Below are 27,014 nucleotides of genomic sequence, written 5' to 3' on the forward strand. Positions count from 1 at the left end.
TTCATGGACCTGGTTTCTTTTTCTTAAGGAACCAGTAGGCTAGTGGGAATCTTTCCTGAATACAAAGATTATTTTACAGTATAAATTTTTCAGTGGAAGTTAACACTGATCACCTAGCCTATCATTTCCTCATTCTCTCCTTCCTTGACATTAAATGTGTGAATTTTGGCTAGACCAGGGGTCAGCAAACTGTGGCTCACATGCCAAGAATGCTTACTACATTTTTAAATGGTTGAAAATAAGCCAAAAGAATAATTTCATGACACACAAAAATTTTATGAAATTCAAATTTCAGTCTCTATAAATATAGTTTTAGTGGAACACAGATACACTCATTTGTTGGCATAGTCTCTGTGGCTACTTTAATACTCCAAGTAAGTTGGGTAGTTATAAGAGACTTTGTAGCTCTCAAAACTTAAAAATATTTACTATCCGGCCCTTTATGAAAAGAGTTGGTTAAGCTGTCTTTGAGACATATTTTCCCCCTCTCCCTAGAAATTCCTGAGGATAGTTGATTGAGTAAATGTTTATTGAGTTGCAGTTATGGGTCAGGATCTGTGCTTGGCACCCAGGAGGCAAGGATAGATATGAAGGACATACTTGCCCTAATCAAGTTCATAATCTAATGAGTGGGAGACCATTAAGAAGGCAAAAAAGCCAGAAAAATCAGACAGTGAATGAAGTACGATTAAGGAAACATGGATACTGTGAGAGAAAATAGATTGGAGAGGTGCTGTTTCAGATGCTGTGGTCTGAGAATGAGGCAGAGCAAGAACACTCTGTAGAGAAGATTGGGTGTGGGGGCCATGTGGAATCTCATACATGTGCACACATGCACATGCTCCTCCCACTCCCTCCCTCTCTCACAGTAGCAGACATAGAGGTTTTGAGGTGTTCTAGACACCAGGCTTCCTCCCAAGTGAGTGGCACCATTATCTATTCAAGGGCTAAAGCGAAAAACTCATGACACAGTATTGATTCTTATGTTTCCTCACATGCCCTCCTTTTTCCTTTTGAATATGAGAAAGCTCTGTTGATACTTCTCCCAAAACACAGCTCAATTTTGTCTCCTCTCTAATTCTGTTACCAATAAAGACCAGTCAAGCAGGCCTCCATCATTTCTCACCTAAACTCTTGCAATCACTTGTCACCTTAACTCTGTTATGTGCCCCACCCACCATCAGCCTATTCCCCAACCAAGAGCTACAGTGATCTTTTAAGCACTTGAGTTAATATTGCATCATTCTTTGCTTACAAAACTGTTGTTGCTTCCCCACTGCTCTTAGAGTAAAATTCAGACCAGTTACCTGTCTGTTAAAGAAGAAGAAACGAGGCAGTCGGGCCTGAAAGTAGGGAGTGAGAACATGTGATGTGGTGCACTAGATATAAGATGAGGAAAGAGAAAAGAAAGAAGGGGGATGGGATTCCTGTGTTTGGGGCGTCATCATCTGGTTTATTGAGACTGGGAAGCCCAGGAGGGTGAGTGAGTTAACTCTTTGAAACAAGGAAATGTCTGTGGAGTGCAAATCACAAATTGTGTTTTTATCCATTTAATTTTGGGTTGCCTCTGTGATAGCCAGCAAAATATTTGGACCAGTGAGCGTGTCGTCAGAGGCAAGGTCTGGGCTGGATATATAAATTCGTCAACTGAATGAGGGAAAATTTTAGAGCTACTAGATGGGAGGAGCTCCCTTAGAGACCCAGAAGGACGGAGGACCATGACTAAGCCTTGAGGCTGAATTGGTGGTTAACCCTTTGGAGAGGACAAAGTCTGGCAGAGGGAGTCTTCCATTGGGACTGGTTGGTGCAGGACTATTTTGGATGGTGTGGGATAGTATATGACCTGTGCTGATTTATACAGGGAAATGTGGTTCTCCATCATCATGGAGAGAATGTGAATTTGGACTAGAAAAAAGCAAAAGACTATTAAGAGCATTATCTATTAGAAAAATATGACTAGTCAAAATTTAATTCAAAGAGTAAATTTTAATTTAATATGTATAGAGGGAAAATAAGTTTTGACTTTGTAATAGCTATGTCAGAGAAAGCTCATGTTCTTTGACTTGTTAACCAGTTTCCCTCTGAGTATTTTTCTGTTTTTTTGTTTTTTTTGGCTTCAGTTTGTGCTGCAGAGATTTAAAAACAAGTATCTAGATATCCACAAAATCATCACAGCCTCTTAGCAACTGTATCTGCTTTTGTTTGTAATTACAATTGACTTATCACCCCTCCTCCCTTTTTAAAGCTAAGTGAAATATGTAATTTTTTAATATGATACATTAAATATCTAATAGTATATTGAGGAAAGAACTAGGATTTAATTAGAGGCTAAGTGCTACCTTTTGCATAAAGCCTTCTGATCCTTCTGTCCAGATGTGACTTCTTTACATAAGACATTTCAGTTTTTATATAGCTGTTTGGAAGTCACTATAGCAGAGCTGTTAAGAATATCATCTCTGGGGCCAGCCTGCTTGGATTCTTTTCTGGTAGTGCCACTGACAAGCTCAGACCATCTGTTAACTACTCAACTGCCTTAGGCCTCAGTTTCCTCCTCTGGGAAATAGAAATAATAATACCAACCTGATGGTAGTGTTGTATGGTTTAAATCAGATTAACTATGTAAAGCACATACTATAGTGCCTGGCACATAGGTTTTTATCAGTGGATGTTAAATATTAACATATGAAAACTCTCTGGCAGGTTGATTAGTTGAGGACAGAGGTTGTGATTTTTGTGTTCCTCTTACTGTTCCTTACATGTTGTGAAGCATTTGAAAGAATTTATTTTTATTTGATTTTGTTTTAATTCCAATGTAGTTAACATACAGCATTGTATTAGTTTCAGCTGTACAATATAGTGATTCAACAGTTCCATACATTACTCAGTGCTCCTCACTGTAAGTATACTCTTTAATCCTATCACCCATTTCACCCATCCCCCATCCTCCTCCCCTCTGGTAACCATCCTTTGTTCTCTATAGATAAAAGTCTGGTTTGTTTGTTTTTTTTTTGGTTTGTCCTTTTTTCCCCCCCTTTGTTTGTTTGTTTGTTAAATTCTACATATGATTGAAATCATATGGTATTTGTCTTTCTCTGACTGACTTATTTCACTTAGCATAATACCCTCTAGTTCCATCCATGTCATGGCAAATGGCAAGATTTCATTCTTTTTTATGGCTTAGTAATAGTCCATTGTGTGTATATACGACATCTTTATCCATTCATCAGTCAATGGACACTTGGGTTGCTTCCATATCTTGGCTATTGTGAATAATAATGCAGTAAACATAGGAGTGCGTGTATCCCTTTGAATTAGTGTTTTTGTAAGGAATTTATGAGTTAAGGACATCTTCAGGAATACTCTTACTTGGATAAAAGAAATGCTGAAACTAAATTGAAGAATCTTACCATCCTGTGTCACCTAGTGACATATCACATCTTGTTAAACTGTGAACTCCCCTGAAGAATCTCTGTTGCTCCTTATCCAAGCTGATTATATGAAAGATACCACAAGTAAGGGCAACTCCAGCTGCTAGGCATTATAGTGTGGGTATAATTTTGTATTTTTAATGAGGTGTCCCCTAGCTTTATGTTGACATTAACTCTTTTGGGAGGAAGGACATGAATCTTTGGAGCATTATGTACTGCCATGTTCCACAGGTTTCTAAGCCATGGTTGAACAGGTAAGACGGGTTTTAATGAAGTTAACATCAAGTACAGGCTGCATCACATCCTACCAGGGTGCTCACAGATTGTACCTAAGCGTTTCATAGTCATGAGTGGGACTCTCTTCCAGCCGGTAAACTGAGGCTCCATGGCACCAGCGGAGCTGCTCATCAGTGCTGCGGTAGCATGCAGAGCAGGGTAGTTACCCAGGCTGCTCTCCTCATTGGATTTGAGAGCTGTGTAGGAAAAATGGCTGTATGAACACCTAAAAGATGGTACTGATTTGTGAAGTTAATATTCTTACCAGCTTTTCTATTCTTTCTTTTTTTTTCTTTTTTTCTTTTTATTTCTAGGAGAGAGAGAGAGAGAGAGACAGCGTGAGCAGGGGAGGGTCAGAGAGAGAGGGAGATACAGACTCTGAAAAAGGCTCCAGACTCTGAAATAGGCTCCAGACTCTGAGCTGGCAGTCAGCACAGGGCCTGACGCAGGGCTCAAACCCACGAACCGCGAGATCATGACCTAAGTGAAAGTCGGATGCTTAACCGACTAAGCCACCCAGGCGGCCCTCTATTCTTTCTTATCCCCAAAATGATTGGGTGGGACCTGAGCAATATTTTGAGCTATAATTCTATAAGGAAGGTTGGCATTCTCTAATATACAAACTCAACTGGGAAAACCACTAAAAATCAATTTTCTGTGTATAATCAGTGCTGGCACAATACTAGCCTGTTCATGCTTTGTTCAGCAGAGGACTAAACCCCAGAAAGTTGTTATCAGAGAAACAGGAAGGTCAGGGCACAGTTGGCATAGACCAGCTGCTTGCAGGGTTGTGTTAGCAGTTGCCGGCTTCAACAGAACTTTCCATTGTGTTTTGGATACTGTTTTTTGTCAAGAATGAAAGGTGTATAACAAAGTTGGTTCAGGGGAAGTAAAGCCAGAAAAGAGGTAGGCAACAAGAATTGAAGAAGGAATTGATAAATAGTTGAAGACAGCTGTGCCCTGAATGAGCTCCCATGTCCTGCTTGGGAATGCCAAGACTCAGTGTAGAGAGTTAGAGACCAGAGTGGTGGCTCTGCTTATGGTATGATACTGCCTCCCAGGACAATGTGGTATATATCCCATGACCTGCTGAATCTAATAGTCTTCTGGCTGATATGTGGCAGTTGCATCTCTGAATGACTTCCCCTCCTTCAACTCTGATTCTTTCAACATAAGGGTAGCCCAAATTTTAAAACAAGCACCCTGAGGCCCAGAGAGGTCAGATGACTTGCCAAAGGTCACACGCATTCATTCAGGCTACCTTTAGGAGGTGACCTCCTGTCAACCAGAGGTCTTCAGCTCTAAAATAAGCCGCCTTGTGGGGTATGACAATCTCCTTGGCACTGGCAGTGTTTCAGGCAGGATGAGAATGCTCACTTGTCAGGGATGCTGTGAAGAAGATTCTTGGAAAAGGATTCCATAACCTGTAAGGTCCCCTACAGCTTTAAGTCCTATGATTCTTGCTCTAGTTTCATTGGTTTGAGAAGTACTCTCTCCCTAGCTCCTTATAGAAATGGATCTTTGAAAACATTTTGTACATTTTCTATTTAAAATACCAATTAGCTTTGCATCTCAGATACTTTACTGGGTACCCTGTGTATCATTCATTCAGAGTATTAGTTCACTAGCCAGTGGCCCACGGCTTTAGTTCCATATGAAGCAGTAGTTTGGTGAAAATAACATGGCAGTTCCTCGCTAAACCCGAAGCTCAAGAAAGCTTCTTACTGCAGAAAGACTCTCATTTTCCTGGCTGTCAACCTGACTGATATTTTAATTTTTCTGCCCTGTAGAAAACTTCAGTCTCTTATCCAAAAGATAAATGAGTGAACCCCCCCCAGGAAATGCAGCAGAATGTTTCTGTTTGCCAATGCAATAAATGCAGAAGCTAATAAATGTCTACTTACATCAGGAGGAGGCGTGTAATGAGTAAATGATGAGAAAAAGAATTCAGGGAAACGAATGATCTATCTGATCTAAGATGACAACCGGGTTCTTAATAACTTGTCCTCTAGTTGGAAGAGAGGGCTTTCACCAGGCAGAGAGTAAACCTATAGCACAAGGCCATTTCCATCTAGCTGCTAAGGGATTTGGTTACATTGGGTCACACTGAGCAATAAGCCATGATGCCAACGGAGCCTGCTTATTGCAGACTTGCTTTGCTGTGTAATTTCTGTGAATATGGGCTGGGAAGAGCAGTGGTTTCAGGACCTAATTCACATTACTTACCCCAGATTAACGTTTATATTTCACGTTTGTCTTTTTCATAAAGACCTTTTTCAAAAGTAAAGAACCGCTCCCTTTCCCCTGAGATGTGTTCAGACCACAGGGGTCTTACAAGAAACTCTTTCCTATGGGTGAGTATGCTTTTCTTTAAAGTGCTTTTGTAGATCTCAACTCTCTAAATCCCCAGGGTCCGCCTTTGTGGAAACTAACAGAATACAGTATGCTTTGTCCCTGGTGGATGGCTGCATTCTTGCTTGTGGTGTTTGGAGGGACTTGCACTAGGCAGAAGGCACAGTGTGATTAAGACGGAGTGAATAGGATAGGCCTTGGAAGGAGTTGCAATCCACACAGAGGATGTGCGACAGAGACTCCATGCCAGACCAAAAGATCATTTGATGACACACATTTTGTTATCACCCCTCTCTGTGATCTTTCTAAGAACATTTCTCAGTAAAGTCATGTGGAAAAGATTGGCTACTAAATACCAGCAGTTTTCAAGAACAGATTTTCATGAATATTTCTAGAAGAAGACTTATCAAATTTGCTTACTGGGTCTTCCATAATTATCTTTTCTTCCCCATCTTCCTCTCCGCCCCCCTCGTCCCCCACCTCCCCCTATACAGCTTTTTTTTTTTTTTTTAAACATTCTGGTATGTTTCACTACCACATGAATGAATGCATTTCTGTAGTTGGGGAGTAAAACTTTCAAGTAGTAGTAGGATTTAGGCACATAATGAAGGGAAATGTTAATGAGTCATCAGATAAAAACTGGACAGAAGCGACACTGCAGGGCCCTTGTGTACTCGGCAGCATGTAAAATGCGCCTTTGCTTTCCAGATGGAGGAATCATGCACAGAGCTTTCTGAGGAAGAGCCATTATACCTGAAAGCTAAGACTTTTCAATGTGCTTCTATTCACATGCATATTTCTGTGCCAGATCTTTCAAAAGGCCTTTCCTTTGAAATACAAAAAGATAAACATGTCTTTGAAATGGATAGGTGATCCCTTTGCCACTTGAAATCTTTCTCCATTTCATAGCTGAGATTTTTAACCCTTAAAATTAAGGCTGAGTTTTCTATTCACTTGAGAAGCTTTATACCTGTTCCAGCGCTTGAGAGAACCATGCCACAGTTATTATTAACAACTGAGTTTGGGCTCAAAACCGATGAAAGGTAATTAAAACTTGGGATACGTGTTTCACCTGCATTGGATCTTATTTTGCTTGGATGTTGCAGTTCATTCTTACATGACTGTTAAATAAATTTAATACCTTCTATGGTTAAAACAAAAAAAGGTAAATCTGTAAAGTATTTACAGGATACTGTCTTTTGTTTTGTATTGAAGAGGCTACAGTATTTTTAAATCTCAAGACCTAAGTTAGAGTCGTGTACTTAGAGCATCAGACCTGGGCTGAACTGGTTACAGTGCTTACTACCTATGGTATATCAGGTAGGCATGTAACTTCGGTTGAACATACCATTCCTGGTAGGTAAAATGAAGGCATAGCCTCTGACTTTGCTGCTTCTTTAGCTGGTTTCTATCATAGAATCCATTGAGATAAATGATTGCTTCCTCACCATATTTGCCATTGGGGGGCCAGGTCCTTACCAGCCTCCCTGCAGTTTCAGGTGTTGGCCCGATGGGATTGTGTACAGTTGTAGAGATGGGATTCCCAGAGCCTCTGCTCTTTCTAGGACTTCTTCATATGAATATCACATCCCTGTAGATTATAAACATTGGAATCATATGCCTACCTTTAAAAAAAGAAGGAGAAGAAAAGAACAGTATTTTCCTCAGCTCCTAGCACTTTGCTCTTAAGAGATGGTTGGGCAGTAAATATTTGAGTGAATAAAAAATGAATGTTTCACCCACTTAGCAAATGGCAGAAGAATTTCAGAGACACTAGGAATAAATAGGGTTTTGACCTTTGTAATTTAAAATTGGTTTCCCCCCTCTTTTCAGATTAATCTGTACTGTCTCATCGGTATTGGCCTCTTGGATGGATACATACTTTGTAGCTTGTGAAGATGCCAGCTGTTTGTTTTTATTTTTTCCTCTCTGGAGGAGAGCTGGTACCACTTGGGGACATTGTAAGAAATTGTAAAACTGTCCTTATTCTTCTGTCTAATCACCGAGGACCAAAACGTAAAGGAATTTAAATATTTCTTCTCTCATTTTCCATCTTCAGGAGTGAAGCAAGCTGAAACAACTCCATCTTTCCATTGTTTGGGTGATCTATTACTTATTTTAGCTTCCCTCTATGGTTGAATATTTACATTGCTTTTCATTTTTCAGTGTTATAAACTCTTGGATGAAAAATATTTTACCTAAATTTTTATACACGCCCATGATTTTTTCAGATATACCTAGAAATGAAGCTGAGTCAAAGTCATTTGGGACCTGTTGCTCTAAACTGTACCAATTTATACTTTCATTAGCAAATTAAGAGGGGAGCCCATTTCTTCATATACTCATCAATGTCATCCACATGTATAAACAACAAAAAGCAGACAGAAAACCCAGCTGATCTGATAAGGATAAAGTGAAATGATTTTACCAATCTCTCTCTGACCAATTTTCCTATACCCTACCAAATACTACTTTTAGGGAAATGGATGTGGCAAGTACTTGTACTCCNGTTTTACTTAGAAAATAATGAGATTATTGGCAATAATGAAAATGTTGGCTTTGGTTGGGTTGGGCATAGTTTTTCTCCAACCATCTGATTGTATAGAATGCCAGGAACCAAAGCAGATCCACTAATGAGAAACTGCTCTGGGTGATGGTTCTGTGCCCCTTACCTGCCCACACCAAGACTATTGAATATGGGTATGAAATGTATACATTAGAGGGTTAGCACCCTATCTTCTTAGTGAGTAAATCTCAAGGTGACAAATAGCTTTCTAAGCAGAGTGATGAAATTGTCTTGTAGGCTTTGGAATGCTTTGCCATATCTGCATGTTGGGGGCATCCTCATTAAGGTTGTTGGTCATAACTGTGCCCAGGTCATTCAGAATCCTGTTTTTCTTCCCATGAAGAGATGCACTCGGTCTGGGAATCAGAGCTTGTCTGTGTCCCTCTCCCTTTTATGGAAGCTGCTCCTTTTTATGTAGTGTTGGAAAGGTATGACCTCTGAACAAATATTTGATTCACTTTGGGGTTGCCACTCAGCTGGTGCCAGACGAGCAGAGAAACCAAGTGTCGTGTCTGTGAAAGCAAGCTCAAAGGTTTGCTCAGTTTTCATGAAAGGTTGTCCTGAATAGATTTTTTGGATAAGAATGAGTTACTGGTGTTGGCCTCTAAATTCAGGTTCTAGGCAGAAGTAGGAAGAAGACAGGCTCTGTGTTGACCTCGCCAGCCTGCTGTGTCAGGACCCCCTTTTTTCTGACACTTCTCCTTCCTCTCAGGGATGCAGTTTTACTCTACACACCTCTCTTGCCTTGGGAAACAGTAATCTTCCCCCATTTATTTCGTTAGGACGCCCTCTGAGGAGCTCACCTTATAATAAGTTACAGGGCAGTAAATGGATTAGTTTAGAGTTTCTCAATATGAATTCCAAGGAAATAATCTCAGAAGGTCTTCTAATCTCTGTGAGAGTTTTAAAATTTGTGTTTTCTGTTCTTTTTATGTGATTAGTAGAATCGTATTTGATGTCAGTAGGCTGGACCTTACAGGTTTGAGGAGCAGGGCTGGATGACACCTTACCTCCTCCCTTGGCATTTTCGGTGTGAAAAGTGTCTCTTGGAGGCTGAAAGGCTATAAAACTAAAAGCAATTACCTTTGTTTAGTGTAATGAGTTAGTTGTTTAGATTTTTCTCACCATTAGCCTATAAAGAGGTCTTCACCCTCCTATCCAATGGGCTCACCCCTGTGGGCATGGCCCACATTAACTTTTCAGTAATAAACCCTTTTAAATGTGTGAATCTTAGGTTGGCCTAAGGGCTAGACAGGAAGACATGAAGGTGAATGGGTCAGCCAGTAACATCAAGGAGGGCTTGTGCTAAAGATTCTTCAGATTATTAGTATAAAATTGTGAATGAATGAAGAACTCAGCAGAGCTGATGATAAATAAGCTAACGCTTGCCTCCTTCTCTGCTGTAAGGATTATTGTTTCCAGTTTTCTTTTTAGTTCATGGTTTTCAAGAGGACACTGAGCATGTGTGTACACCAGTGCATGTGCTGAGCAATTACAAGAGAGTTTGACTTCTAGAGTTCCCTTCTATAGGAGATAATAATGAGACCAGTTAGGGTAAAATGGAGTGCATGCCTGAGATGTGTTGGCAATAGAAATGTGACGCCTTCTGTATAGAGCCATCCAGTGGGTATGCTGTTAAATGTGCGTGTAGCATCACCCCAATGAGCCCTTCACAAGACTTACAACCTTGAGAATTGACTGTGTCATGTTACACAGCCCTCAAGAGAACCAGAGATTCCTGTGCTGGTAACACGCAGTAATTTAAAAGGTTCTGTATAGGTCTTGCAAGACATCATGGTAAATTCTCATGATAACTCTTCTGATAACTGTGAAATTGCTTTGTCTCACCATTATTGAAGGAACAGTGAGACACACAAGCATGTCAAAAGTAGAAAGGTCTCAGGTGTATAATATAGAAGTCTAAAAGGTGAGTGTAGAAGGGGGAGTACGGTTTTATCTCAGAAGAGCTACAAACAGTATAACGATTGAAGACCTTTTATCGACATTATTATAGAAAAGGATAATAGAAAAGTTCATACCTTATACGTAGGGTAAATGAGAAGTCTCACTATAAGAATGGTTAAACGGAGCTGTGGGTAGGAAGGGGTCAGAGAGTCACTTTCCCAATAATATCTAGATAAGTTACTTTTCTGGCATGATACAAGTATAGGTATAATGCCTGTTAGAAATTGCAACATGGTTAATTTTCTTATGAAAATAATATGATCCCATGGTAAAAAAAACTTCAATTGTTATAGAAGGCTATTAAATTAAAAGGGAAAAGTGTCTCCTTTTCATGTCCCCTTTTCAGGGGTGACAAATATTGCTTGCAGATTATTTCAGGGTATATGTGTACATGTATGTAGACTCACCATTTTGGAAAATATACTCTTCAAAGTATTTTACAACTTTCTGTTTTTCCTACTACTTGGACCTTCTTCCATCCATATGAGTTCAAGTAGATCCCCCTTATTTTTAAGGCGTTAGAAGAAAGTTTTTACAGGTGGAGAGAATTCTGCTATGAAGCTTGGATTGTCTGACAGCAAGAACTGGAGAAATTGAAAGGACATAAAAAAAGTTACTTAAGAACTGAATATGAAGGGTAGCTAGCCACTTTAGAAAAAATAGGGCTTTAGAGACTCACTAGAAAAACTAGAAATAAAAAATTTCTGTATAATGATCCTGTGGCACTATTATTCTTTGTTCATTATAATTTGTGTGATTTTTGAATTTGTGTTTGTCTCCCCCTGTATGTTGTAAGCTTTATAGAAGTAGGGCCAAGCCTCTGTTTACTCTCTATTATAGTCCAAGTTCCTGGCCTAGGGTCTGGCACAGACCTTAAGTATCTGTAGAATGAAGAAATGAGCAGATGAAGGAAACTTAGAATGCCAAGTGAGTGTTTGGTATGGTTTATTTAAATTGTCCAGATGAGAAACTGAGGCATGAGGCAACATAACTCATATATAATTAATATAACGCATGTAGTGGCAAGGGCGTCAATGAATCTATGATTTCTATTCTAATTAGAAAACTAAATCAAGAAAGGAAAAACCTGAGACTCTAATTAGTGAAGTTTCTAAAGTGCCTGGAATAAAACTAGAAATGCCAGAAACAGCTCTGAATAGCTCTGGTGATTTTTATGAGAAATAGTAGAGATGGAAGAAAAATGGAGGTACAAAAGCAGTTCATTAACTTTGCCAAGGTGCCTCGGAGATCGTGGTGTTTTCATGAAATGTGGATTCTTAGGGATGGTGAGATTCGATGCTAGAGTTAAACATGGCTCTGAAATTTTTCAGTTCCTCCTGTCCTTTGTCAGGAAAGGAGAGGCAGATAGAAACAGATTTCTGACAAGAGGACGCATAGCATTACTGCAGAGGACAAAGGTTTACTCCTAGAGTGTCGTATCATTGGACTTTATTAAAGTCATTCTTGAGGTGTACAAAAAGCAAACATATCAGGGCTTAAGCAAGGTCTCTTCCGGGTTATTGTGACTCAGTGTATCATAAAGATGGAATGGCTTAAATTAGAAGTTTATTTTTTTTTCTTATTTAATAAAAGTCTGGAGGTGGGCAATCCAGGGCTGGCATGCTGGCTTCAAGAATGTTAGAGCCCCAAGAACCTATGGTTTCTCTCCAGCCTCTGGCACAAGGTTTTCTCTCTTTAAGGTCAAGCTCATATTGGGGCTCTGGCCATCACAACCACTTAAAGACTGGAAAAATGAGAAAAGGGCTAGGCTAAAAAGATTCTTTACCAGTTGAGGTCAGCTGTCTTTAAGCAGCCGAACCTGGAAGTCCCCACGCAGTTCTGCTTACAGTGCAGCCGAACTAGAAGCAGGCTGGGAATTTTAGTTGGGTTGACCATGTATGTAGCTTAAAACTGGGATTTAACCAAGTAAGTAGGAAGGACAGATGTTGGGATAATTCACTGCTAGGCTTTTTCCATCAGGAAATCTTCATTTGTCTTTACCACAGAACTTAATGGTCAGAACTTCTGGTTTGTGAGAAACTGCTAAATTAGTAATTTATTATCCATCACTGTTGATACGAATTTGAAAAAAATAGGGCTGAGCATAATTAAAATACACTTATATGTGTACCCAAATTGTCATTAGCAGAAATGGGAGGCTACTCAGGATAGCTACTTATGCATCTACTTGATGATCATTCTTCAGGTTGTGGAGTCATGCAGGCAAATTAATGGAGACCCAGGATCTGGTGAGTCAGCTAGGGGGCTAAGGCTTGGTGTCCTGGTGGAGAATGAGGAGCCAGGCCTATTGCTGAGCCTACAAGGGCCCGGTTGATACAGTCATTCTGAAAGATAAGGTCCTTGTATTTAGATGTTAAAAAGTGAGACTCAGTTTAAATAACCAAATCCATTCCTTGATGTACCTCTTAGAAACAGAATACTGAATCTGATATACCATGCATTTGAAACAATGCTATTTAAATAGGCAGTATATTTATTTACATAGCATTCTCTGGGGCAGGAGGTTAGAGGGAGGGAAAGACATAAAAGTAGAGAGTAGAGAGACAATGGACTCAAGGCCATGGATTTAAGAAGTGCCAAAAATGAAAGAGTCCTTATGATGCCAACTACTTTATTCAAGGGCCACTTTTCTCAATGAATATGATCAAGTTCCTTCCATGGCTCTTCTGCCCACCTGTAGCAGACTTCAACATACACAGGAGCACACAGAAGGCAGAATTCAAACCAGCTGTTAGGTGTTCTGATGGAAGGTTTATCAGGAGAAGTAACTGAAGCCACTAGATAACCTAAATCGAGACCCTTAGTGATTTTTTTTAATCTCTAAGAATTCTATAGTTCTTAAAATTCTTGTGCAGAAAATTGAGTTATGTTGCAGGGAGTCTCTTGATTCTGTGTAAGTCTACAAAAAGACAGGACGGGTGAGGAAGCATTGAACTCTTTCTGGCCACCTGATGCCATTTAGTATATGACTGTTTCAGGGATTCTGTGCCTGGAATTGTAACCCTGCTGCATGTGCAGTCAGGTCCCCAAATGCTTAGCGCTGGGTCATCTTGGGGGAAACATACTTACCTGCATCTAGCTGACTGCATATTGTAACATAGCTCCTAGCAAGTGATATAAGTACAAGTCTGTTTTGAATCCAGCTACTTAACATAGGAATGCTCATAATGATACTGTCAATAGGAAGGCTTTCGTTGGTACTTGTACACACTAAACCTTTGTTTAAAAAAACAAGCCAGGTAGAGTAACATTTGTATTTGGGTGGGTTGTAAGAGGGATAGAGACCTACAGTTGTTAGTGGTAATTACAGATCAACTTGGAAAGAGGAGATCCACACCTTCAGCTAGACCGTTCCCAGTACGGGTCAGACCTAGTCCTCCTCCCACTCGCTGTTGCTAAATGCCTGCTGAGCTGCCACACTCTTCGAATGGACAGTGAGGAGTCGTCTCACTCACCTCTGAGAAAAAGTGTAAGATTACCAGAATTCACATTATACCTGAGTATGATGTCTTATGTAGTTGTGCCCAAATCATCATATGAAGCATTTGGTAAAAGAACTGACGAGAGCTCATTAACAAATTTTTCTTGTGACCTTTTTGCTTTGTTCGTTTCTTACATACTGGAGGTATGATAATAGAACAGAAATGAGATTCAGAACCTGAGAGGATACTGTGTGTGCCTGTTTTCTTTTGATCTAATTTAGAACTTAAAAACAGATACTTTTCAAACCTAGCAATAATGTGTGTCTGTGCAGGTGTATTTTAAAATATACTTTTAAAGGGAAACTTTCTGAAAATGGAAAATGGCAGTATCACACATTCAAAAACGTGGGCCATGGCTAGCCCAAAAAGTGGGAATGATGCCCACTCTTGTTGATTCCCATTTCCTTCCTATCTTGTCTAAAAACTTTGTTCTTGAGTATTAGAATACCAGATGCGTAAATCCCCCCACACCCAGATTCAAAGTTTAAGAGCATCTGGAAAGAAATACTGGAATACTCATATCTAAAATCAACCACACAGTTTTGTGCATGATTTTGTGCTATCACTTCAACTGTCTGTGGCAGGTATGATAAATTGGCTCGATAGACACCAATTCCAAACTCCTGCCTTCTCTTTCTTACTGTAGAAGTGAGAGAACAAAAATCTTTGCAGCCAGGGCCGTGCATGATATAGAAGTCTGGCCAGAGAGATGTAAGCACGGATCTCTGGAGAGGGCTTTTCTTCCCTTCTTTTTACCTCCCTCCGCTTACTTCCTTAGAGCTTGGGCATGATAACCGGAGGTGCACTAGCTATCTTGAAATTGTGAGAATAAAAGCCAAATGCTAAGGGTGGCTGCAAAGGAATTGAGAGAAAAGGGCCTAGTCATTTGATAAAATCCTTGGCACCTACATCAGCTCCGAGTTTCCAGCAACCAGACTACTTATGATATGAGAAAAATAAACCCCTTACCTGTTCAAGCTACTGTTTGTCCCTTGAACTGTTAATTGTATCTTACTGTAATTGAACACAATCTTAAGCAATAGCCATTTGCAGTTTTTGTGGCATAGCAGACTGCAGTGTTGGTTAGTTTGTAAGAGACGTATAATAAATGTTCCACTTTTCCACGTTACAGTATTTCATTTACCTTAAATTTCTCTCTATTCCAGCCTGTTTTAAATAAAAGTAAACTTTGGAATGTAACTTAGAATTAATGGTGTCACTCTAACAAGATTTTAGTAAGTTTTGTGTATCATGTACTTTGCCGAATGCTCTAAGTATATTGATGAATGGGATGAAATACTCGCCTTTAGAGGTCTTATGGACTACTTAGAAAGGCCACATGTAAAAAACACATGGTCGGTAAGTGCGTTAAGTGCTTTGCTAGAAGTCCATGGGGCTATGAGAACACAGACAAAGGGGATAAATCAGTTAGCTTTCACTGTATAACCAACTACCCCAAACTCAATGGCTTAACACAACCATTTATTTACTTCATGATCCTTCAGGTCACCCAGTTGGGCATTTCTGGATTTGACTGCCTTCACTTATACTTCACTTATACTAAGGTTTGGCTGGTCTATGATGGCTTCAGCTGGGGTGACTTAGAGTCTCTCCCTCTTCAGCCTGGACTTATATATATGTGGCACTAGGCCAGGGTTCCAAGAGAGAGGCTTATGTATACAACTGGCACATTGTCATTCCTGTCACATTCTGTTGGACAGAGCAACTCACAGGCCCCGCCCAGATTGAAGAGGGGAGAAACAGACTCCACCCTTTCGTGATGAGAAAAATTACAATGCTTAAAATAATTGGAAGTATTAGTCAAGATGTTTAGCTTTGCCAGCATTTTGAAAATTCAGTATCATAACACCCCCTTGACATTATCATAGCAGAATGGGGAGTTTCTCATCAGTGTTAGTGGTAGGTCAGTCACTGCCTTTTTACTGCCCTCTTTGTTAGAAGGGTTCTCTCTCTCTCTCTCTCTCTCTCTCACACACACACACACACACACACACACACACACACACACACACACAGCTTACACCAAACATTGCAAAAGAGCATGTAGTGACCAGTGTGTATTTTAAAGGAAAGAAAAATCTTATAAAACTGAAAGGAAGGTGTGACACGATGTAAGGTTATAATATCTGAGAAGACAAAGGGCCTTTTGGTAGTTTGCGACCTACAGATGAATTAAAACCTTTCCACACATAGACTGATAAAGTTGGTCACTTGCATTGTAATTTTAAAAAATGCAGAAGCAGTACACTTAGAATATTGTCTTCATGTCAGAAATGCACCTTCGTGCTTGAAAATGATAAAAAATTACAATCGATCCTTACAACTGTTCTGTTCATCTTTATTGATCAGGTGCAAGAAAGATAAATCGCAGCCCAAATAAGATTATAGTAAATGTTAGCATCGTAGGGGACTCTAGGTTGATAGAGGGCCATTCATCATCTCAAATGGTGACCTGTCCATTGCATCAGCCACCCTGAGTCTGCTGTCTAATCACATATGTATTGATTTTATCTATATCCAAGAAACCTGGATGTGACTGTCATTGGGCAACCCAGATTGTTAAATGCAGAGGGGTCACTGGTGTGAAGAGGATTTCATTTTCATTTTCTCACCAACCAACAATGATTTATTAAAAAATAAACTACTCCAAGTCATGCATGTGCAACCTGAATGATTAGGGATTGAAGGTGCACAATAGACCACTATATTGTGTAGTATTCTTTTGTACTGGGACACATTTTGCAGGATATTTCATTGAGTCTGAAGGCTCATGGGGTCATTTAGACCACCCCCTGCAGTAAGACAGTTTTCAAAGTAGCCAGCCAGAGTAGATAGTTTTAAATTTTTCTGCCTCAGGAAAGGCATTCCTTTCCTATTGCAGCTTGATATATGTTGCTTATGTGTTCATTTACGTAATACTGGAAACAAATTTTTTTTTTTTGGTACAGAAATTACCTAAATCCATACTCTGTTCTTACTGATTAATTTGTTATAAATATTGATCTTCTTGTGGTCACGTGAGGGTGATAGAACACAGTCTACTCTGTAAAGAATCCATCTTGAGGACCAAAATACTGTATAAAAAGAAATGAACCTTTAATATCCTAGGTAGAACATTGGAATAATAGGCTAAGAATGTGAAGAATTTTCTCACAAGGATCAAATAATGAATTATAACAATGAAGGTTTACTCTAATTACAACTTGTATACCAGCAGATATACTATTATTTAAATGGATACCTTTACTTGGACTTTTATAAGTATTTATGTCACTTATGCAAGAAATCTTTGTCCTACTGTTTGAATGACTGAAAAAAGCTTTAATGTGGTTTTTGTTGTAATTAAAAGTCTTGTGCACATTTTGTTCTCTTGAATAGTGAAAAGTGTACTGTCAATCTTTTTCCACAGAGCTCAGAATTCTACAAAGTCACCACTGAACAATATCAGAAAGCAGCTGAAGCGGTAGAAGCAAAATTCAAGTAAGTTTTTAACACATAACACTGTAATTATTTACTGTTCATGACAAGATCAAAGTACAACTTTCTTGCTTTTTGAAGAGTGGATAGTTTGTTGTGGGCCCTCTGGAATACTTGGAGTATATATATTTGGGTGGTGGAGATGTATCCATGTTCTCCATTAGTGGGATGGAGTGGAATTCAAATACAAGGAAAGGGCATTTGATGAGAGCCTGTTGCAACTCAATTTTATGAAGTAAGAGGAAGTTGAAAGGAATGCTAATAGAATTTTCATTTGGAATAACATTATATAAGATGGGATGCCCTTGATTATAAAGGTGACGTGAAATGGCTACCTCTGTTAATAATAGAATCAAGAGACTATTCAGTTTTATATAATAAAATGACAGGCATGTCCAAATTTGAGTAACCACTTTTCTCATGTTTAAGCTGTTTTCATTTCTTCCCATGTACCTTGAAAGCATTTAAATCACAGACTTTACCTTGCCCTTGATTATGAAGGTGGTGTTAAATTGCTGCCTTTATTAATCCTTGGAATGTTTAAATGAATGTTCTAACTGATGGATCAAAGTGTCCGTGACCCATAGCCCTGTACTTTCCCTTTGCTGCCAGTTCTCACATTAGGTAAGAAGACATCATTCAGAATTTTCCTGAGAGTATAAATAGTTGTATTGTATAACCTCTGTTAGTAGCACATGTGTAAATTAGTGAAGCAAAAAAAGGTATTGTGACAGGTCTAGTTGAAAGATCGAATTGAGCTCTGACCTTCTTCCTGGTGCATGTTTATAAGCTTTTGATAAAATGATTAAACCCTAAGGTGTAACATTATTACTTTCTGCTGTGGTATAATTTGTGTGGTAATGGATAATAGTGTTCTTTAATGTAATAAAAAAATCTTTTTTTAAGGTAGTTTGAAGTATATTTAGACAAACCTCTTTGTCTTTGTTAGTGAATTGTCTTTTTAGGCCAGCAGGGAGAGACCTTCGAAGAATGGGCCACAAATCTCACTTTTAAAGGTTAATGTGCTCTCTTAAGTATTTACATACAAAAATGCATCTGGAGTTGATTTTAAAAGGTACTCTAAATATGTATTTTTCATGTTCTAGTTTTATCTTTCTCCCTAATGATAAAGTGACATTTGTTAATCTTTCTATCTCTATGCCATGCGAATCTTTGACTTAGCATCCTGAGTATTTCTCTATTGTAAGAGGATAGCTATTCATTCAGGTAAGTAAAATTTAAGATAAATCAAAGGAGATCAGTTCTGACTAGAATGATCTATGAAGTTATCATAAAGAAAACAATAATTCAGTTGAGGCTTGGAGAAAAATAGTGAATCGGTGGAAAGGAAAGTATTCAGAAGGAAAATCATGTTCTATAATTGGTGGGTGTCAAGTCCATTAAGATCAGTGGTTTGACTCAGAGAGACTCTTGTGCAAGGTGAAGTTGGAAAGGTCAGTAGGGTCCTTTGATAACTGCTGGGCTGAGAAGTTGGTCTTCAGTAGCAAAAAGTCTTTGGAAGATCTTTGATCACCAGGTAAGCACTTGATTTCTTGCTCCTTCCGTAATACTAATCAGACAGTGGATGTGAGGCCTGATCAGAGGTGTGAGGAATAAAAAGCAGTAGTAGTATATGGGAGGACTGTGTGAGAAAAAGAGATGGGTGCAAGCAAGTCATTCAAAGTCTAGACATGAACTAGTGAGTGATTGGCATATTCATTCGCTAGGGTTGCCATAACAGAACCACAGACTGAGCGGTTCCACAGAAGTTGATTTCCTCACAGTCTGGAGGCTGCAAGTCTGAGATCAGGGTCCCCACATGGTTGGCCTGTCTTCCTCCTCCACATCCGTGTCTCAGTCTCCTTTTATAAATCACAGTGCATTAGGGCTCACCCTAATGACTTCATTTTAATATGATTACCACTTTGAAAACCGTTTGTCCAAATATGCTTTCTGCTGCTTGTCATTAGGTCTCCAACATATGAATTTGGTTGGGGAGAGGTCCCAATCCAGCCCCTAACACCTGGAGGTAGGGACCAGGGAGAACCAGAAATAGAAGTTTAGCATATCGGAAAATTGATGGAGTCTGGATATTTATAGAGAGAGATGAATCTGGTTTTAGATGAAAAGAATCACTCTTCTGAAAGCCCTGTGCAGCTGCCATGTCATTCAGCCTGGGCTAGCCTGCTGACAAATGAGAGGCTATGGGGAACACAAATAAATGTCCTGCTGACTGACTTTCTCCAAGACAACATGAAACTGTAGGTTAAACTTAGTGGTTGTATTTTTTTTAAGTTTATTTATTTATTTTGAGAGAGACAGAAAGAGTACGAGTAGGGGAGGGACAGAGAGAGAATCCCAAGCAGGTTCCACAGATGGTCAGCATGCAGAGCCTGACATGGGGCTTGATCCCACAAAACCATAAGATCATGACCTAGGCCAAATCAAGAGTTGTCACTCAACAAACTGAGCCACCTGGGTGCCCCTAGACTTAATTTTAATCAGAGCCTCAGCAGCTTCATTCTATTACCTTTGTAAGATATTATTCTTTATTAAATTCTACTCTCATTTGGTATGGTACAGAATTTAACCTTTCCCAAGGAGAGGTCTGGCCTGTATGCTCATCTTCTGGGAGAGGGAACCTCTAACTCTTTGGAATTTCCCAATTGATAGAAGTGTGTCATTAGTCATGATGGGCCCTTTGGGCTGTGTACTGTCAAACCAACCTCTGGGGAAGTGGTGCTGCAGACTGAATTCAGCCACATGAGCAATCAGTCAAGCAAAACTATGCAATGAGGCCCCAGTGAAACTCTGGACATGGAACTTTGAGCCAGCTTCTCTGGTTGAATCTCTGCAGATTGTCACAGGTGAATGCCAGGGGAGTAGAGCATCTTAAGGAGAGTGGAAACTTTGCATTTAGAACTCTCCCAGACTCTATCCTCTCCATCCTATCTCTTTTTTTGGCTAACTCTCTATCATTTCCCATGATAAGCCATAACCGTGAGTTTAATAGCTTTCTATGAGTTCTGTGGATACTTTTAGTGAATTATTAAGGCTAGAGCAGTTTTGGGAACCCCTTGAACTTGTAGATGATGCTAGGGTGAGGACAGTCTTGGAGACTCTGCCCTTAGACTTTACAGTTTGGCCAACTCTGGTACAAACAAAACCCCAGGTTTTTACATACTATGAAGGTATTTTAAGAGCTAGTTTTTCAGAGAGTGGCTTTCATTATATTAGGTCCCCCCCCTCCCGCCAGTACTACCTGCTACACGGAACTTCTTAGAAAGTTTGTATTTTGATTCGTGGTGAGTTTGGTAGCCTCATACCTAGGAAGTGATAGTGCCTTGAGTATGAGAGATGCTTACCATCTTTGAAGGCACTGAAGTTACTCAGTGGGACTTTGTTTCTCCTTACAGATCAGACCATCTCAGGTAATGCTGGCAGCTTCAGTCTTTTGCAAGGCAGTATGCTATATCCTTTTCATTGCATGACACTGTTGATTTCAGCATTGTTGATCTCAACAAGCTCTGACGAAATTTGAGGAGGATTTAGTTAATTTTATCTGGTGGAAGAATTCATTTGGGTGCATCTTGGTTACAGGAGATGGAAGCTTTTTAAATTTCAAGGGCTTTATTACTTACCTGATAAGGGGTCACACAAAATCATTATATAGAGAAAGAAACCTAAGAGCATTTGAGGTGGCACGTGATAAACACCAGTCACATCGATGCATCCTGCCAGGATAGCTAATGGTATTATTTTAGGATGCTTAAATATTAACTCACCCTTCAGTCCTCAGTTTATAGTTTTGGCAGAAACCCATTGAAACACTTTAGATTTAATGGGATTTTTCCTCCTATTTTATCATCGCATCATTCATTCAGAGAGCTCCTATGTGACCTGCCCTCCGAGTTCTGAGAACACAGCTATGAGGAGAGAGGTAGGGACTCCAGAGTGTGGAACTCAGAGTCCCCAGAGAGCAGGGGGAAGACAGGACTTTCCCATAAAGAACATTTGAAAAATCCAAGATTAGTTCTACTGTAATGGGATAATTGTGCCCCTAATAAGTTATTTAAAATACTGTTTACTGTTTCTTTCAGTAAGAATCAATTTGGAGATTAAGAATGTGTGTTTATTTTCCAGCAAGAACTTTTCCCGACCACAACAGCGTTAAAATTTTAGCTATAAAACCCAAATCACTTAGCAAATCCAGCAGGTTTTTTTTATATCTAGCCTTTATTCAAAAGATAACCATTACTTTTCCCAGTCCAACTAAAAAGTCACTGTTAGCAGTTCCAATCACCTTTTATCGCCCTTTGTTAATATCTGTTAAATAGAGCCATGTATGGTGCTAGTTCCTAGCTACGTGGAGCTAGTATTGTGTCAAATAGCTCAGCATACCAAGAATTACATTCCTTATATATTAATATATATATATAATTCCTTATTTTCCACCTGATAGGTCATTAATTAAAATAATACATCAAATAATGCTACATTGATGGTGCTGTGCATAGGTCTAGCACAAGGTAAACGCTCAGTGCATATTTGATTTTATCAGTTTTTATTGTTATATATATATTGTGATAATATAATTTTATTGTTATGTCCAGTTCAGCTGCTCACCACAGGAGAAATTTCTATGTGTTTCCAGGCAAAATCGACATGATATTAAACAAAAAAGATAATAGAAGAGTTTTTATCTTCAGGAAGCCCCCGGCCCAGCAGGAGACTACGTGTGAAGCCCTGGGGACCGAGGACACAGTGAGGGATGTGGCAGAGCTGTAGGGAAAGAGTGCTGTAGGCGCCCTATTTCAGGATCCCTGTCAGAGGTTAGAGTAGAGCCTGCCTACCACACCCACAAAACTGAAACACCCTTAACAGTGTATTTTGTACATAAGAGAGCACACAAGCAGGGGAGGGGCAGAGACACAGAGGGGGAGAGAATCCCAAGCAGGCTCCATGCTGTTGGTGCAAAGCCCAACACTGGGCTCTGTCCCATCAATGGGAGATCATGACCTGAGCCAAAAATCAAGAGTAGGACGCTTAACCAACTGAGCCATTCAGGTGCTCCATGAGTTGTTGTTGTTGTGTTAATATAAAAGCTAATATCAAGCAAATGTAAAAGCGCATATCTAAGAAATATAGAATATTTTGAAGGCAGTGAAAAACCCAATGAAGTCATGCATTATCAACCACATGAAAAGCATTTTGAAGAAGACTGATATTTCTTTCTCATGCTGTCTTAGATAACAAAGTGGCCCATTTCTATCTTCCAGAAAGGAGAAAATGTGTATGTGAGAAGCGACGTAGGTCTGTGGAAAATAGTTCTGGAATCCTTTTGTTAGAGGTGTAACTTTTCAGCGTGGCTTCAGTTTCTTTGAAAGGCGAAGCCCTTGTGAAAGAGTGTGATTCTGTGAGATCATATGTGAGCACTAGTAATATTTCTTTGTGTGCCTGACTTTAGAAGGGGTTTTCACTTTTATCCTTGAACGAAGTTGTTGAAACCTGACTTATAAATTTAGCTCATGGAAGAAGCCTGGGCTATCCTTACAAAGTATTAAAAGATTAGTCACCCTGTGAAAGAAGTTTAGGTAATTTTAGAGTATCTGAGGAGTGCTAAGCAGAACTCTTAGAGATAAAATGGATTTTGCAAGTATTACCATATATTCAAAGTTTTCTTCAATGTAAAATCCTTTAACTTTAAAATATGTTTGGTTTTATTGGGTTTTCACTTTGACAGATGCAGGGGTGGAAAAGTTTTCCCTTCCTCTGGGTCCCTTGGCTGGTTGAATAATTAAATTGGTGTAAAACCAAATAATAGGAGAAAACAACTCAAAGAGTAGTAACATGTGTATATGACAGGGACCTGGAAAAACTGAGTAACTCTCTAAAATGGCCAAAACCATCACCTTAAATACCATCTTCAGCTAAAGACAAAAGATGTTAGAGGTATAGTATCAGTGACGGGAGCACAGTCAACAAGTGTGAGGTGGTGATGCAGACTTAAGTCATTCTTTTCTCCATTGATAGGAGTTTCTAGAGATTGAGTCATCCCTCCTCTTCCTGGTACAGCAAGGGAGACCTCCCTTACAAACAGAGGTTTCCCTTATGCATGGGCAGGTCTCTTGTAAAAGTGTAACTTCTGCTTCGTTTCCAGAGCTTCTCATGTGTTGACAGGTTTGTTGTTTTTGTTTTTATTTTTAATAATCAACCAAATATAATCCTATGCCAGAGGGACATATTTTGGGGTGGCAAGTTTTCTGCTCCTCTACATTGGCAGTACTGTTTTGTTTCTCTTTTGGGTGGATGATTTTAATAGCTATACTGGAATGAATTCGTGAATCTGAGGATGACAGGCCGGTGGTATCAGCAGGTGTTTCTCATGTTCTCTATAATTACACATGGGATCATGGACAGTTTTAAGCAACAGTGTTTAAAGATCCTGCTTAATTGGCTGTAAAATAATTAAATAAGGTTTTGACTGGCAAATTTATAATTCTGTTAGATGCATAAGCCAGTGCGCCTGAATGTCAATGTGACTTCAGTTTGGAAATATTAGATTAATAGAACTAATGATACCGCAGGTACAAAGTTTACTCTGATGAAGAGTCTCAAACTCTTCTAGAAGTTTAGCCAAGTAAATTTATGTTACTTACCTTTTACTTTTAATTAAAACTTATTTCAAAAGTTTGAGCTGTTTACTTTTGCTGCGGTGTTCTTTCTGGTTTCTCCAAAGTTGAGCTCCAGTAATTTTTCAGTGACTCCAGCTGCCTTATTGAATAACTTGCCTTATCAGAAGGATTAAGATTATATACTGTTGTACTTGTATTTGTATCTGCAGCTGACAGGTACCCTGCACATTGTCTGTAACACTTATTGATGTCTACTTATAACCTACTTTAGTGCTGCGTGAATGGCTCTGATAGACCAAATGTACATGATAAATGTTTTATCTCTGATTCTCATTGATCAATTTCTAAATGATCAAATGGTTTATCTCAGTGAGACACTAATTCACATTGATCAAATTCTAAATGACCAAGTTGACTTGGTTTCTGCTGAACACAAATTGTATTAAAACAACATTACTTGAACATGCTGTCTTTTCTAATGCAGGAGTTATGTTACCAGAAGTTACATTATAACTAGAGTTATTATATTATAAAGATGTCTCCTTCATAATGAAAAGTTTACACAAGAAGAAAAGAATGCGATATTGCAGGAAGAACAGGGCTTTGAGCAAGGATTTTGGCTTTTACTAATTAAATTCTGCATTTGTATTGGGCCCTCCTTTCCCTTTTTTTAATTTGAAAGGCCGTGAGCAGGAAATATAGCAGCTGCAGTGGTGACATTTTATTCCCCAAGGACCTTGGAGCCAAGTAACATCTTGATTATTCTGTAAGAGACTTAGTAATTGAAGAGGCAAAATTCTAGATAAAATAAATATACCTGTATCCTTTGTGTATAAACTTGGTTACAATAGCCTATTTAGAACTTTAGGGTTATTTGTTGTTGTTGTTGTTGTTGTTTTAAAAAAAAAAAATCAGCTCACCTCTGGTAACTTGCACAGTATTTCATGTACCCTCTAGAGTTTGTGGATATGTAACTGGTAGAGGATTTCAATTCGGAAATTGAAAAACAATGTTTACGAGCTTAAGAATATACTTTCTATATGAAGCTAATGACAAGTAAACATTTGGCTGAAACATAGTCTTGGTTATTTAGAACAACCAGTTCCTCAGGCAGGTTATTTATTACATCTTTGGCTTGTCTCTTGCATCTGTAAAATGTAAACTATAACCTCCAGTCTCTTTAGGGCATCCAAGCTGAGAAGGTTTAAAAGTTAAAAAAGAGAAAAAAATGTTGTCATTGAGCCTCATCTAAACAGAGTTGTATATAGCTGTTGTGTTCAGTTCTGAGACACTGGCTACCATTTGAAGTATGTTCTGGATGGTGTGGCTGCCCTCTGTCCTCATCAGGGGGTAGGCACAGAGCAATCTGCCACGTCTCCAGCTATGAGTCTGCCTCCCCTTCCGCCCCCCAGATCCCACCCGCGTCCAACCACATGTTAGTTCCACGTAAAGTGAGATCTGCTTTGGAAAACACCAGGTTTTGACAAACATTTCCTATGATAGGTATTTAGAATTGGTTAACTTTGTGAAGAAACTTCAGGTGATTAATGCTTTTTAAAATTCCTTTAAGATTGGAACCCTTCTAGTCAGATCTAAGTTATATAGTTTCCTTTTATTCCTTGGTCTGGATCTCTATAGTCTATGCACTATTTTTTTTAAGGGAACAGAAGTAAATGGCAAGAAACATCAACACTACTTGAGAGTTAGGTTTTTATCTGCATTTTTTTTTTTCCCTCTGCTTTCTAAACTGCCCCTCACAGTATTCCACTCAGTTCAGGGCATCTGTATTTGAAAGGAGCAGGGCAGGGTGGCCGAGATGTTTGGGACATAGGGCCCTAAAGGGCAAGAGCAGGGCTGTAAAGCATAGACAGTATTGTCTGTTTCACAGAAAAGAACCCGAACTGCAGCCATCACTTGAGCATCTGGAGTTAGTCACAGGCCACGAGAGGATGACTGCAGCAACTTCCTCATCGCATCCATGTAGGATGTACAGGAGCCTCGAGTGGTGACAGAGCCACCCAAGGCCCAGCCACATTAGCCACATCCTACCCATGACCTGGAACTCTCTTCTGGGTCCCAGCTATGGCAGTCACGGTTGTTAGGGTTGCTCGGGCATCTTCTTTACTTTGATGGAACTTCCTTATGTGTTAAATGTAAATGATCCTAACCAGCCTCCTTGTAGCTCTTAGTTTTGTGGCCATAAGCTCCTGAATCCATGATTTGTTCCATGTGAGATAATAAATGGTTTCTGTTTTTCCCTACAAGAACATTAGCATTGAGCTTTCTTCCCTAATCAATACAATCCATTAAGAATCTAGCATACCCTACATGGTTATATGAAATATTAATTGGACACTCTTAGATAAATGAAGATTCTGCCAAAATGAGAGCTTGTTTCTTTCCTTGTATTGTAATATTGAAATGAGAACATTTTGAGTTCTAGAGTGCATGGTATTTTGGAATTTCTTCATTGATCCTTGCTTATTTGAGTAATTAGCCAACCGTACAGTTTGTAGCTCCCAAAAGATATTTCTAACTGGGACTAGGAAGTTCGTTTTTCTTGTTGACTCTAACTAGAGTTCTTTTATGTTTTAAAGTATCCAGTAGAAAGTAATTTTTGATTTACCTTTGATGTTTTCAAAGATAAGAAAAAGTTATTTTGCTTTTTGAGTGCCACTCAGCTCCAGGTAGAAAGGAGAGAAGCTTGTAGGAGGGCCAATTAGAGTTAATTATTGTCTTACTGACCTGCCATGTTTTAAAATGTCCAGGAAAGTTCTAGGATATAAGTTTT

At 39.2% G+C, this 27,014-nt stretch overlaps 1 protein-coding gene across 3 annotated transcripts in view; it reads left to right on the forward strand.

The window, feature by feature from the left end:
* Positions 1-27,014, forward strand: part of CHCHD3 (coiled-coil-helix-coiled-coil-helix domain containing 3) — a 269,412-nt gene that overhangs the window by 198,605 nt on the left and 43,793 nt on the right. For all 3 annotated transcript variants that reach the window (XM_077770788.1, XM_077770791.1, XM_077770790.1), the window contains one exon: positions 17,521-17,591. In XM_077770788.1, the coding sequence (XP_077626914.1) occupies positions 17,521-17,591 (71 nt within the window). The remainder of the gene's footprint in view (positions 1-17,520; positions 17,592-27,014) is intronic.

The sequence above is a fragment of the Crocuta crocuta genome, unplaced genomic scaffold, assembly GCF_008692635.1.
Source record: "Crocuta crocuta isolate KB4526 unplaced genomic scaffold, BGI_CrCroc_1.0 scaffold266, whole genome shotgun sequence".
Taxonomy (NCBI): Eukaryota; Metazoa; Chordata; class Mammalia; order Carnivora; family Hyaenidae; genus Crocuta; species Crocuta crocuta.